Source organism: Mirounga angustirostris, unplaced genomic scaffold, assembly GCF_029215605.1.
Source record: "Mirounga angustirostris isolate CCGP_5_RB_7025 unplaced genomic scaffold, mMirAng1.0.hap1 SCAF_8, whole genome shotgun sequence".
In the NCBI taxonomy this organism is placed as follows: domain Eukaryota; kingdom Metazoa; phylum Chordata; class Mammalia; order Carnivora; family Phocidae; genus Mirounga; species Mirounga angustirostris.
The window spans coordinates 142,978,930-142,991,512 of record NW_026991716.1 but is presented as its reverse complement, the minus strand read 5'-3'; the positions used below and the strand labels follow the sequence as shown (position 1 = coordinate 142,991,512).

At 45.4% G+C, this 12,583-nt stretch overlaps 1 protein-coding gene across 2 annotated transcripts in view; it reads left to right on the top strand.

The window, feature by feature from the left end:
• LOC123836817 (uncharacterized) overlaps positions 1 to 12,583 on the top strand; it is a 93,511-nt gene that overhangs the window by 54,737 nt on the left and 26,191 nt on the right. For both annotated transcript variants that reach the window (XR_010413851.1, XM_054505642.2), the window contains 2 exons: positions 513 to 563; positions 3,323 to 3,397. Coding sequence is in view for 1 of the 2 variants with exons in the window: in XM_054505642.2 (XP_054361617.1) it covers positions 513 to 563; positions 3,323 to 3,397 (126 nt within the window). In the remaining variant the exon portion in view is untranslated. The remainder of the gene's footprint in view (positions 1 to 512; positions 564 to 3,322; positions 3,398 to 12,583) is intronic.

The following is a 12,583-nucleotide window of genomic DNA, read 5'->3' as shown; positions in this document are numbered from 1 at the left end:
GGGCCGGATCTGTTGTTCAGCTCTCCGAAAGAAACCACCATCAGCGTTCACCTCCAAGAACTGCTTGATGACTCTGGAACAATCTTTGGTACTGAGCTTTCCTTGCGGCTGCCTCATGGTCTCCGCACCTGTATGTGAGGTTGTACAGAACTCCTAATTCCCTGTGCATCCGAAGGGGACAGGTGACTCCTGATAGCTCTCTTCACTCCCAGCACTGGCACACTTCTGAGTGTGGGAAGCTCCGTTCAGGCAGTCTCGGGGACACCTGCCTTGTCCGCTCAGATTGTGCGCCTGCTGATGGGGACCTGCCTTGTCCACTCAGATTGTGCGCCTGCTGATGGGGACCTGCCTTGTCCGCTCAGATTGTGCGCCTGCCGATGGGGACCTGCCTTGTCCACTCAGATTGTGCGCCTGCTGATGGAGAATTTGGATGATATTTGTGCTGCTTTGGGGAAGAACGAGCTGGTGGGTGTGAAGTCAACTTTGTCCTTGACTTGTCTCTTTTGTCCCAGCTCACACATGATCGTGGGGGCCCTTCAGGATATATCCAGAGGAAGCTGCAGGTAAGTTCTGCCTGTACCAGAGCTCTGTGTAAATGGAGGCATAGTCCGGAGTCTGAGCACTTCTAACCACATCCACAAGGGACCCATGTCCAAGCTGGGCTCACCTCTTGTCAAAATCACTGCGCTTAACTTCCAGCACACACACACACACACACACACGTAGTCTAGTGTTAACACAGGAGCCAGACTAATCCCGTGCAGGGTTTAGTAATCTGTTGCTGTGTCGCAAGTGCCCCGAAGCTTAGTGCCTCCAAACAACATTTTAGTTGTAAGGATTGACTGGGGCCCGGGAGGAGGATTCTTTTGTTGGTCTCCCCAAGGCTCAGTCATGTGGCTGCATTGAGCTGTGAGCTGGGCTGACTCTCGTCCACCCAAGATGGCTGTAGACCTCCTCTCTCTCTCTCTCTGTCTTCCTGTGTCTTTTTCTCTCTCCCTCTTGCTCTGTCTCTCTTTACCTCCATTTCTGTTTCTATCTCTGTTTCTGTGTCTGTCTCTGTTGCTCTGTCTCTCTCTGCTTTTCTCTCTCTGTTTTCTCTCTCCCTTTCTCTCTTTCTGTATCTCTCTCTTTCTCTCTCCCTCTTGCTCTCTGTCTCTCTTTACCTCCATTTTTGTCTCTGTCTATCTCTGTTTCTGTGTCTCTGTTGCTCTCTCTGTCTCTCTCTCTCTCTCTCTGGCAGGGCCGCTGTGTTTACTGAATGGTGACTGTCTTCTAAGAAAAAGGGAGCAGAAACAGGTCATCCTCTTAAAGTCTGGGTTGGAAGTCCCAGAATTTCACTCTATCACATTCTGGGAGTCAAGTCATAGGGATGCCCAGGTGCAAGGGGAGGGGACCCCATCCCACCTCCTCCTGGGAATAGCCACATGTCTGAACAAAGACGGAGGACTTGGGCTCCCAGAGACATAGCCTGCTCCTGCGAGCTCCCTCAAAAGGCTCCATAGGCTGGAAGAGCCTATGAGACCCATTTGTTTGTGTGTTTGTCTGTCTGTCTGCCTCCCTTTGCTTGGCCGAGTTCCTTGTGGGCAGGCATTTCTGTATTTTTTTTTTCCCCTGCTGTCCTCAGTGCCCAGAGCAGTGCCCATGAGGAGGAAGAGCTCAACAAACATTTGTTGAGTGAGTAGAGGAGGAGATATACATGCATATTTAGGTAAAGCCGTACGTGTGTTTTCATCTAACTGCCCGATTGTGTTTAGAAGCGTGCCGGAAGGGTGGTGCATGAGACAGCGCCACAGGACGGATAAGAGTATGTGAGACCGAAAATACTGCCCTGAATCCGACTTGAGGTTTTGTGTTTGCAGCAAACATGTTGTCTGAAGAAGACATGCTCCCCCCATGTGGCCAGCCACTCCGAACAAGGGACACACTGTGGTGGGCCTGTGCTTGCTGAGGGACAGTACTGGGGGAGCCCAGGTTGGGCCTGATCAGTCACGGGACTTCCCAGAGAAGTTCCTCTACTCCTAACGAACTAGTCCTCAACCCATCGTCTTCCCTGGTATCTTGTTAATCTGTGAATTCCTATCAAGTGAGTCTTCTGGTTGGCAAACCAAGACAAGCCAGTTTTAAGATTTAAAATATATTAAAATAACATGGCAATAAAACTTTTTTTAACTTTGAAGGATGTCCAGTGCTGAATTTTTTCCTTTAATTGCCTTTGTTTGTGGGGGGAGTGGTAGATTAGCCCCTGACAACATGAGCTTGTCTATTCACAGGGTATCGTAGACGACAACACCGAGTTCTAATTCTAGAAGCTTAGTTTATGGCACTTTGTTCAACAACAGGGTCCTCAAGTCTGGGAGGGGTTCCTTAATTGTCATACCATCAGAGAGATATCTGCTAATGTTTTCAGTAAGATGGATGAAAAAATATGTCACGATAACATTGCATCTAGGGTCATGGTGAGGAGGAATTCATGTGTCTAAACATCAAGGATACATCAGGAAAGTGGGAATGTTCTTTAGGAAGACCATTACCTGGCCGTTCTTCCCTTGTATTTCTCTCTCCCAGCACTGAAGCCTTCACAGTTTAGCTGCGAACGGTCAGCCCACCCATGTATCACAGACTCCATTTTAGTAGATGCTCAATGTTGAAATCTTCACGTTACTTAAACCTAAATGGAAGCAATATTTGTTATTGATTTATGGGGAATAATAAAACTTTTCAAACTTTCAAAAATGAAAAGGTAAAATAATTACCATTATATCAACTATAGACTAATTTGACTTTACTCACTTTTAATGAATCTGAAATTGCAAAAAATATGAGTTCAAATTTTCTAATTATAAGTTATTTTTCTTGACAACCTGTCTGCCCATTCTTATTTTGAACAGAATGCTGTGCTGAAAGCATATTTAGATATCTTGAGAAGCAATAAATAATACAGCTTTTGGGTACTTAGTGCTATGTTTTACAAATCTTGCCAATCACTGATATTGCCATAAAAGGACATTTTCAAGAACCAAAAATAATCTTCCTCTAAAAATGATACAAAATCATAGTACATTTTGGGCACCTTATATGCAGGCATTGTTATATGTTGAGAATCTAGACAGATAGAGGGACTGTATTTATTCGAGTGGGGAAAGTTATTTGAATTACCAAATATACATGTAAAAGTATGTCTTTCATTCCAGAAATATTGAAATACATAATAACGTCTCCAAATAAGAGGTGTTTTATTTTTGTGAAATGCTTTTGTACAATGAGGCATCTCTTTACTGGAGCTTACTGTTCACTGGAATTAAACATTTAATGTTCTTTACAGACCAGAGTCTCTTCCCTGGAATCAACTGTTTGTCCACCTCAAACGCAGGAGGGATCTCAGCAGCCCTTTCCCAGGGTAAGTGACTCTTTGGTGTGGCCTTGAAATCTCAAGGTTATTTATCAACTTGATAATTAAACCAGGACTCCGTGTGGTGGAAAATGTTATCCCTTCTGCAGACATCAACTGTAGAATCTGTGTGTGTGTGTGTGCATGCACACGTGTGTCTCTCTGTATGCACGTGTGTGGGTCTGGGTGTGCATGTGTGTGCTTGTGTGTGTGCATGTGTGGGTGCGTGTATCTCTTGTGTGTGTGTGCATGCGTGTGCATGCTGAGATTATGTGCATGAAAGTCTCTTCTCTGTGAAGGTAAAACTGGAAGTGTATTATCACTGTCTTTCCCATGAGCATATTGTCCTATACGTGAGGGTATGTGTCTCCAAAGATACAGTGCTTACTTCTAAACTTAATCAAATAACATCATCCGTCTGCCCCATCCATATATTGATCTATTGAGACCACTTATTTGAGAATGCACCAGAATAGATTCTTGAAGAAAATGAAGAGTCTGGATGAGAGATGAAGAGATGAACCAACTCCTCAGATGACTAACATTTTGGTAAATTTTTTAGCATTTATTGTACTGCAACTGGATTTGGGCTTTAGAAGTAGTGGTAGAGTGATTTTTCATTGTGAAAATGTACATGCAATTTGATTTTTTTTTCCTTAAAAATAATTCCAGTATTGGGGTTCCTGGGTGGCTCAGTCGGTTAAGCATCAGACTCTTGATTTTGGTTCAGGTCATGATCTCAGGGTCGTGAGACCAAGCCCCATATTAGGCTCCATGCTCAGTGTGGAGCCTGCTTGGGATTCTCTCTCTCCCTCCTCCTCTATCTCTCTCCAACCCCCCCAACCCCTGCTCATGCCCACTGTCTTTCTCAAAAAAAAAAAAAAAAAAAATGATTCCAGTATAAGAAAGTATCTAAAGGGATGAGAAATAATATCTAATAAGAATATTTCAATGAAAATACACGTTGTCCCCTTATTTTCTCTCTGATCGACCTTGAGCAATTCAGTGTTTCCCTTTCCCTTCCCTCTACTAGGGGCACACTCCCACCTGTGCTCACACTCACCCCACACAATCTGCATGGGACGGGGAGGGAGTGGTTAAAGTTATGTTTGCAAAGGTGTTCCTAAAAGGTAAAAAAATACAGTACTCTTTCTGTATCTCCTATAATGGGACCTTTAAAGACATGTTTGTAGGTCCACAATCACTAAGGGTTTGGATAATCCCTGGAAGCGAACAGTGTGACAGGAGTGGCCCTTTTTTTCCACTTTTTTTTTTTTTAAGATTTTTATTTATTTAACAGAGATAGAGAGCACAAGTAGGTAGAGCGGCAGACAGAGGCAGAGGGAGAAGCAGGCTCCCAAGGAGCAGGGAGCCCAATGCGGGACTCGATCCCAGGACCCTGGGATCATGACCTGAGCCGAAGGCAGCCGTTTAACCGACTGAGCCACCCAGGCGCCCCTTTTTCCACTTTCTTGATGCTGAGCATCAGCTGCAAACAGTTGCCTCCACTTTCACGTTGTAAAACAAAGCAGAAAGAATCTAACTGGCATTTATAAGATAGAGGTGATGTTTCATGAAAAAGGAAATCTCCTGAGGAGGGGTCTGCACACGGTCCTGTCCGGGACGCAGTGTGGACGCCCAAAGACAGCTTCCCGGAGCCCGGAGCCGAGGGGCTGATTCCTGGGTGCTCAGACCATAAACAGCCTTCAAGGCACTTAAAAAATCTGCATTTTGTGGGTGTTGGCAAAGCCACTCTCGCCCACCCCCCCCCCCCCCCCCCCGCCATCTGTTCTTTGTGTTTGAGCCCTCCCTTTGAACATTTGCCTTGGCTTGTAAATACTGCAATTTACTTCACTTCAGGCTTCAAGTTGATGCCATTTTGCCAAATGCACTTGTGGTGGGTCCGTTCTCTAAGAAACCTTCGTGTTTGTTAACCAGACTCAGCTTTTCTTGGTGAAAGCCGTGGTGCGGGTTTTAGGGAATGTAAGGGCACCCCTGGGACCTGGCCGTCTGTCCTGTTGATGGTGATGGTGAGGACAGAGGCCACCTTTCCCAGCCCTTTTTATGACCCACGCCAGACCGTGGCACTTTAGAGCACACGTGCAAATCCCTGCAGGCCCACGTATGAGACACGTCCTCACATCCAGTGTGCCCCTCATCATCTCGGGGCTGTCCGGGCACAGGACCCAGACGGGGGTGTCCGGCCCCCGCTGTCATTTACAGGCACATGACATCTGAGGAAACGCTTTGTCTCAGGGACTGTTCTTAAGAGAAACCACCTCCCTAACGTGGGCTCGAGTGCGCCCAGTGGACAGGGCTGCTCCCTGGGACCCTGGGGTCTCACCGTCAGCACGATGGACGGGCTCCCTGTTTCACCGATTTTCTAAAGGCGGCTTCCTCAGGCCTCAGGAAGACCGAAGAAGACTTTGTAACATTTGGGACGTGCTAAATCCCTTCATGATGCGTGGAAGGAACCAGGATTTGTGAATGGACCTCTTGGTTGTGAGATCAATCTAATGATGATGCCATGGATGTCATGGATAGTCAGGTTCTCTCCCTGTGGGTTTGATGACATTCTGGTGACTCTGTCTGGGGTCTCAGCTGCCTGTTTCCAGGCCTCCAACTTTCTCCCCATTAGCTGTCTGCCCCTTGCTCTTTCTGCCCCAGCCACCCTGTCTCCTGTGCCCCGAAGCCACTGGGCGTCCGTCCTCCCACCCCAGGGCCTTTGTACGTGCAATTCCCTTTTCCAGGAATGCCCTTCCTACAGAGATCCCCACCACTAAGCCCCCTCACTTCCTTATTCGAAAGGCTTACCCTGAGGAACCCCTGGTTTTCTCTCTTAGCATGAGTCACCATCTAACATAATACATACTTTATTCTCCTTGTTAGTGTTTTTCTCTCCCCTCTACTCCAGAGCACTCTTCTCACTCTGTATTGTGTTTTCTGTACGTCCCTAGTGTCTAAAAAAAGCGCCTGGCATTCAATTAATACTTGATCAATTAATGAAAAGAGTAGGAGATTTTCTACGAAGTGTTATTTTTCTTGGCAATACTTTTCATTTGATTTCGTTACGTACAGTTTCTGAGCCAGGAGCACAAGGTAGAGGCAGGCTGTGTAACCTGCAGATATGGTCAGCCTGGTGTTCGCAGCCTTCTGTAATCTGGGTGTCAGCTCCCGGGGACGCGTGGGTCCTCTGATCATCCCCCAGGCTCCCGCACATTAGCTCACCCCTCTGCCTCTGCCGCCCACCACCCCCTTCTCCACCTGTTCCGCTCTTGGCTGGGCTTGTGCATTCTGTCCTCTGCACACCTTCCCTGGTGGATGCACTGGGGATGCTCCTTCTTCTCTGGGGATTGCGTCAACGCCATACTGTCCTTGAGGAGGCTGTGGGTTCCTAGCGGCATGAGCCGCTCCTTCTAATTCAACATCCGCATGGGGCTGGTCCAGGAGCAGTGCTGGTGCATCCTGGTGGGCTCAGCCTGACCCCTGGAACTCCTCTGCCAGGGAGCCCAGTGTTCTTTATGCCTGGCTCCGTTAATGCTCATCTCATCTGGTTAGTTGGCCTCATTTCATACTCCGCTTTCCCCAAGCAGTGTTCTGCCTCAGTCTCTCTCATGTGCCACCTTCCATTGGCAGCCCTATCATCCGCCTCTGGGTTCACAACTCCGTAGGGACAGAGGAGCCTTCAGATGGGCCCCATTCCTGCCATGCGTCACATCGATCATTTGGTTAGAAATGGGGTTCCTGAGGCCATCGCCACTGGTTCCCTCCGGGGGAAGGATCCACTCCAAGAACTAGAAGACTTCCTTCCATGGCGTCAGCCGCTCCTTTCAGTCACATGCACGTGCTTACTGAGCTGGGAACAGTGTGCCCGTACCCTGTGCTGGAAAGAGCCCGTGTGTTCTTGAGTTTTGCACCATCAAGATGAGACTCAGCACGGTACCAGTCTGTTTGTGATAATGCTTAATGCTCAAAGACAATTGCTGAGTTCTCTTCCTTTTGTAAAAAAAATTTTTTTGGTCAAAAGTTCCATTTCAGGAAATCTCTTCTTCCTTTGCCATGAAAAACATGCTCATGACCTGAGAAAGATGATTAAACTCTATCAACTATACTTTTTTCATGAGACCCTGTATTAGACTAATTAATTATAGGATTTTAAAATGGAAGGAATAAAGGATATGTCCAAGGAAGAAAAAATAAGTGGTTATGACCATGTCTCACAGCTGGTGACCTCTGCCTTTAAAATATTTTATTTTCCTATGAGAACACTAATTCTGATTGGGTTATGTACACTCAATTTGGAGAGTGTTTGCACTCATCTTGTTTTCTCATTCACTCTGTGTATAAAACTGAGTGTCTTCAGGCCAGAACGAGAGCTTTGTATGTGTCAAGGGGGTAGGACATAATTAGTAGGAACACAATTAACATATAAGGTACAAGGAATGAATGAATGAAGGAATGGATGAATGAAGTCCTCACCCACCATACTGAGTTATGAGAATGACCCGTGATAACACGTGTGGGGCTATCTCAGAGGTGGTGAAGTTGTTACGAGGACTGATGACCTTGTGTAGACCTTCCGTGGAAACTGCAGTTCATGCCACAGAGAGACGATCAGCTCACCAGGTGGCCTCCCCCATTGGGAATGGTCAAAATACAGATCTGACCCAATCAGATGCACATAGAGAAGTAGGAAAAGTGTACTTCTAAAGCTTATTTACTACCCACATATAGGATATTCTCAATTTTGCCTCAAAGCACTTTACTTTTTTTTTTTTTTAAGATTTTATTTATTTGAGAGAGAATGAGAGAGCACATGAGAGGGGGGAGGGTCAGAGGGAGAAGCAGACTCCCTGCCGAGCAGGGAGCCCGATGCGGGACTCGATCCAGGGACTCCAGGATCATGACCTGAGCCGAAGGCAGTCGCTTAACCAACTGAGCCACCCAGGCGCCCAGCACTTTACTTTTTTATCTTTACTGGAAAATGTTTTAAACTGTGACAGGCAATGTTGTTGAGTTATTCTGAGTGACCCAGACCTGGGCTTTGATCCTGGTTTTTCCAGTTGTCTGTTGGTGACCTTGCTTAAGTCCCTTATGTTTACCACATGTCAGCTTCCATTTTTCTTTAGCTTTTATTTTAATTCCAGGTAACATACAGTGTTATGTTAAAGTCACGTGTACAGTGTAGTGATTCAGCCCTTCCATACAGCACCCAGGGCTCATCACAACAAGTTCTCTCCTTAATCCCCATCCCTCAGTTCCCCCATCCCCCCACAACCCCCCTCTGTAACCATCAGTATGTTCTCTCTAGTTAAGAGTCTGTTTCTTGGTTTGTTTCTCTCTCTTTTTGTTTCTTAAATTCCACATATGAGTGAAATTATATGGTATTTGTCTTTCTCTGACTTACTTTGCTTAGCATAATACTCTCTAAGTCCATCCATGTTGTTGTAATGGCAAGCTTTCATTCTTTTTTATGGCTGAGTAATATTCCAGTATATAGAAATAGATACAGATATTATATATATGTAATACACACACACACACAAACCACATCTTTCTATCCATTCATCAGTTGATGGACACTAGGACTATTTCCATAATTTGGCTCTTGTAGATAATGCTGCTGTAAACATCGGGGTGCATGTATTCCTTCGAATCAAGAGGATTGATTTTTAACATTTTTAACTTTTTGAGGAACCTCCATACTGTCTTCTTCTTCTTCTTCTTTTTTTAAGATTTTACCCATTTATTTGACGGAGAGAGAGCATAAGCAGGGAGAGCAGCAGACAGAGGGAGAAGGAGAGGCTGATGCGGGGCTCGATCCTAGGATCCCAGGGTCACGACCTGAGCCAAAGGCAGACGCCCAAAGACTTAGTCACCCGGGCGCCCCCTCCATACTGTTTTCCAGAGCGGCTGCCCCAGTTTGCATTCCCACCAACAGTGTAGGAGGGTTCCCCTTTCTCCGCATCCTCACCAACACCTGGTGCTTCCTGTGTTGTTGATTTTAGTCATTCTGACAGGTGTGAGGTGCATTCAGTTTTCTTATCTCTAAAATGGGAGCAGTAATTCTAACCTGATAGGGTTACTGAAGAATTTAATGAAACAGGTTATACAAAGTTCTTCCCACAAATTTACCACTCATTAAAAGTGCTTTCTTCTTTCTTTTATTTTTCCAGATGAGTTCAATTTAAAAAATAATAGCCATGTAAATTAAAATTTTTGATAGAAATATGAAGTAAAGAATTGAAAATAATGGAAAAATAACTTGTACTGTATCTCTGCTTATAATTTTGTCCTTATTTAGAGTAAGTTCAATAATGCAGGCAAGGCCAAGCTAGTCTCTCTAATTGTTTTATAAATTTAGGGGGTGCCTCCGTGGCTCAGTGGGTTGAGCATTGAACTCTGGGTTTCCACTGAGGTCGTGATCTCATGGGTGGTGGGATCCAGCCCTGCCTCAGCCTCGGTGCTCAGCAGGGAGTCTGCTTGAGGATTCTCTCCCTCTGCCCCTCCCTCCACATGTGCTCTCAGGCTCTCTCTCTAAAATAAGTAAATAAATAATTTTAAAAATAAACTTAAGAAGTAGTTTCATATCAGATCAATCCAACGTGCAGTTTTATTCTTTTGTATGAGTAGGGGGGTGGGAAGGTTTGGTTGCTGGCCAGCAGACCGAAGCTGCCAAGACATGTTTGAAACAGGACTGCGCATTTCCAGGGTTTTCTGTGCCAGGCTCTCCTCCCCATGTGCGATGTGTGGTCCCCGTTGCACCAGGAGGGTTGTGTGGTCAGGACTACGCCGGCTGGGCGCTCCGCCGGAGATGAGTTGGCTGCTTGGCAGTCAGATGCAGACCGCATCATTCTCAGGAGAGTGGCTTTGTTTAAAACGCAAAGTTACGTTCATGCTCATCATCAATATGTCTTTTCTCCAAAGGTCTTGGAACTTTGTCGTCTGCCTCTTTTGTCCTCAAGTGTACTCCGATAATCTTTCCTAAACAGTTGTGTCTATTTTGTAACGTATCTCCCCAAAACCTTGCAGCTTGACAGAATCCACTGGACCACAAAGAGGTGTCTTACTTATTATGTTCTATGTGAAGTGTTTGAAAACCAGACTTTGGGACAATATTCAGCTGCAGCTGACAGAAGTGCTTGCCATTATGCAGATTTAGAAACAACTTCTTTTTTTTTTTTTTTTAAGATTTTATTTATTTATTTGACAGAGACAGAGACAGCGAGAGCAGGAACACAAGCAGGGGAGTGGGGGAGGGAGAAGCAGGCTTCCCGCCGAGCAGGGAGCCCGATGCGGGGCTCGATCCCAGGACCCTGGGATCATGACCTGAGCCGAAGGCAGACGCTTAACCAACTGAGCCACCCAGGCGCCCTAGAAACAACTTCTTGTTGTCCTTAGTTCAGAGCGTGGCTTGGGCATTGTACACACAGTGCCATAATTGTGGCCGGCAGCGTGCACGCGGCCAGACCCCGCCCGTCCTGCAGGGGATCGTGGTATGTAAGCCAGTGCCTGGCCCCATTGGGTCCCGCTGGCCGTGAAGTGTGACCACAGCTCTGGCCAGTACGAGGGGCTTTAGTTACCTCAAATGGGCACACACCAAATGGAGTCATTGGTTTTAGGAACTAACCATATCCTCCACTTGGGTCAAGGATCAAACTTTATTTTGCCTGGTTCCAGAAAAAACATGTTTTGTCACGTCTCTATTAAGCAACCATATAATCAATAAAACGAAGACCGGCCAAAATACATTTTCTTCTTACCTGACTGGCTTTCTTTTTAGATACTCTCCATATGAATAGATAAATCCAGGCTGATCTGTTTTGCCTTAATTGTTCAAAATGTATAAATTTCCTTTCACTACCAAATACGTTTAAAACGAATATAAAATACATAATGTAAAAATTCCAACTTCAGCATGTGAGTGGCTGGCCATGCCCACATGAGAAGGGGGAGCATGTAGATTTATCAGCAGAAGTGGGTATGGCTTCCTTGTTCTTTTTTTTTTTTTTAATTTTTTAAAAATGTTTTTATTTTTATTTATTCATGAAAGTCAGAGAGAGAGAGGCAGAGGCAGAGGGAGAAGCAGGCTCCCCGCTGAGCAGGGAGCCCGATGCGGGACTTGATCCCAGAACCCTGGGATCATGACCTGAGCCGAAGGCAGACACTTAACCATCTGAGCCACCCAGGCGCCCCTGGCTTCCTTGTTCTTAAACCATGTAGTTGGTAGTACAGGAGTAACTGAGTGATTAAATAGTCTTGTCTTCAGTTACACCTGAGTAGTTTTGTCCCCAGGTGAAACAATCTTTGTGCTTTAACTGCAAATAGAAACCATGGTTCTTAAACATGCAGATTATTATACACACACATACATGCACATATTTTAACCACATAAAATGTCTGAGTTAGAAGAGGCAGCAGGATGGAGTGGCCCAAAAGACTTTTCAGAAATCAACAACGTTAGAATACTATTAAAATGTTCAATGTACTGATTTCTTCATTAAGAAAAATGTTGCACAATCAATGTGAAAGCAGGAATTCAGAAAACTTTAAAATTAATTTAATTTATATGTAGAGCCCTCGAACATCTAAAACCCTGAAAACTCTAAGAACAGGAAGGCAATGATGTGTTATAAGTATGGCTTTTTTCTAGCTGTTCTTAGATGTAGGCAAACATTTTCTGGAAAGGACTAGATGCCAGTCATTTTGCAGGTCCCATTTGATTTGGTCACTGTGACATACCCCTTTCTTTCCTTCCTCCCTCCCTCCCTCCCTCCCTCCCTCCCTCCCTCCCTCCCTCCCTTCCTTCCTTCCTTCCTTCCTTCCTTCCTTCCTTCCTTCCTTCCTTCTTTGTTAATAACCATTTAAAAATGTAAAAACCATATACCGGGCCCACAAGCTAGAGTTTGCAGACCTCTGATCTAAGATGTTAATTTGGTCTTTCTCCTTTCTGGACTTCGATGGTCTTTATGATCCTGTATGCTTCTGTTTACACCATATGCCTTATTGTGTTTAATCCTTATGCGCCAAGACCCTAGCCCAATGCCTGACATACGATAGGTTCTCAGAAAATGTTTGCCACATAATACCATTCCTCATTTTCCTCTAATTCTACAGGATTGAAAGGGCGGCTTCATTTCCAAGTGATGGTTATTTTACCATCAGCCTTAATAAGTGATGTTCCCAGGGCCACCT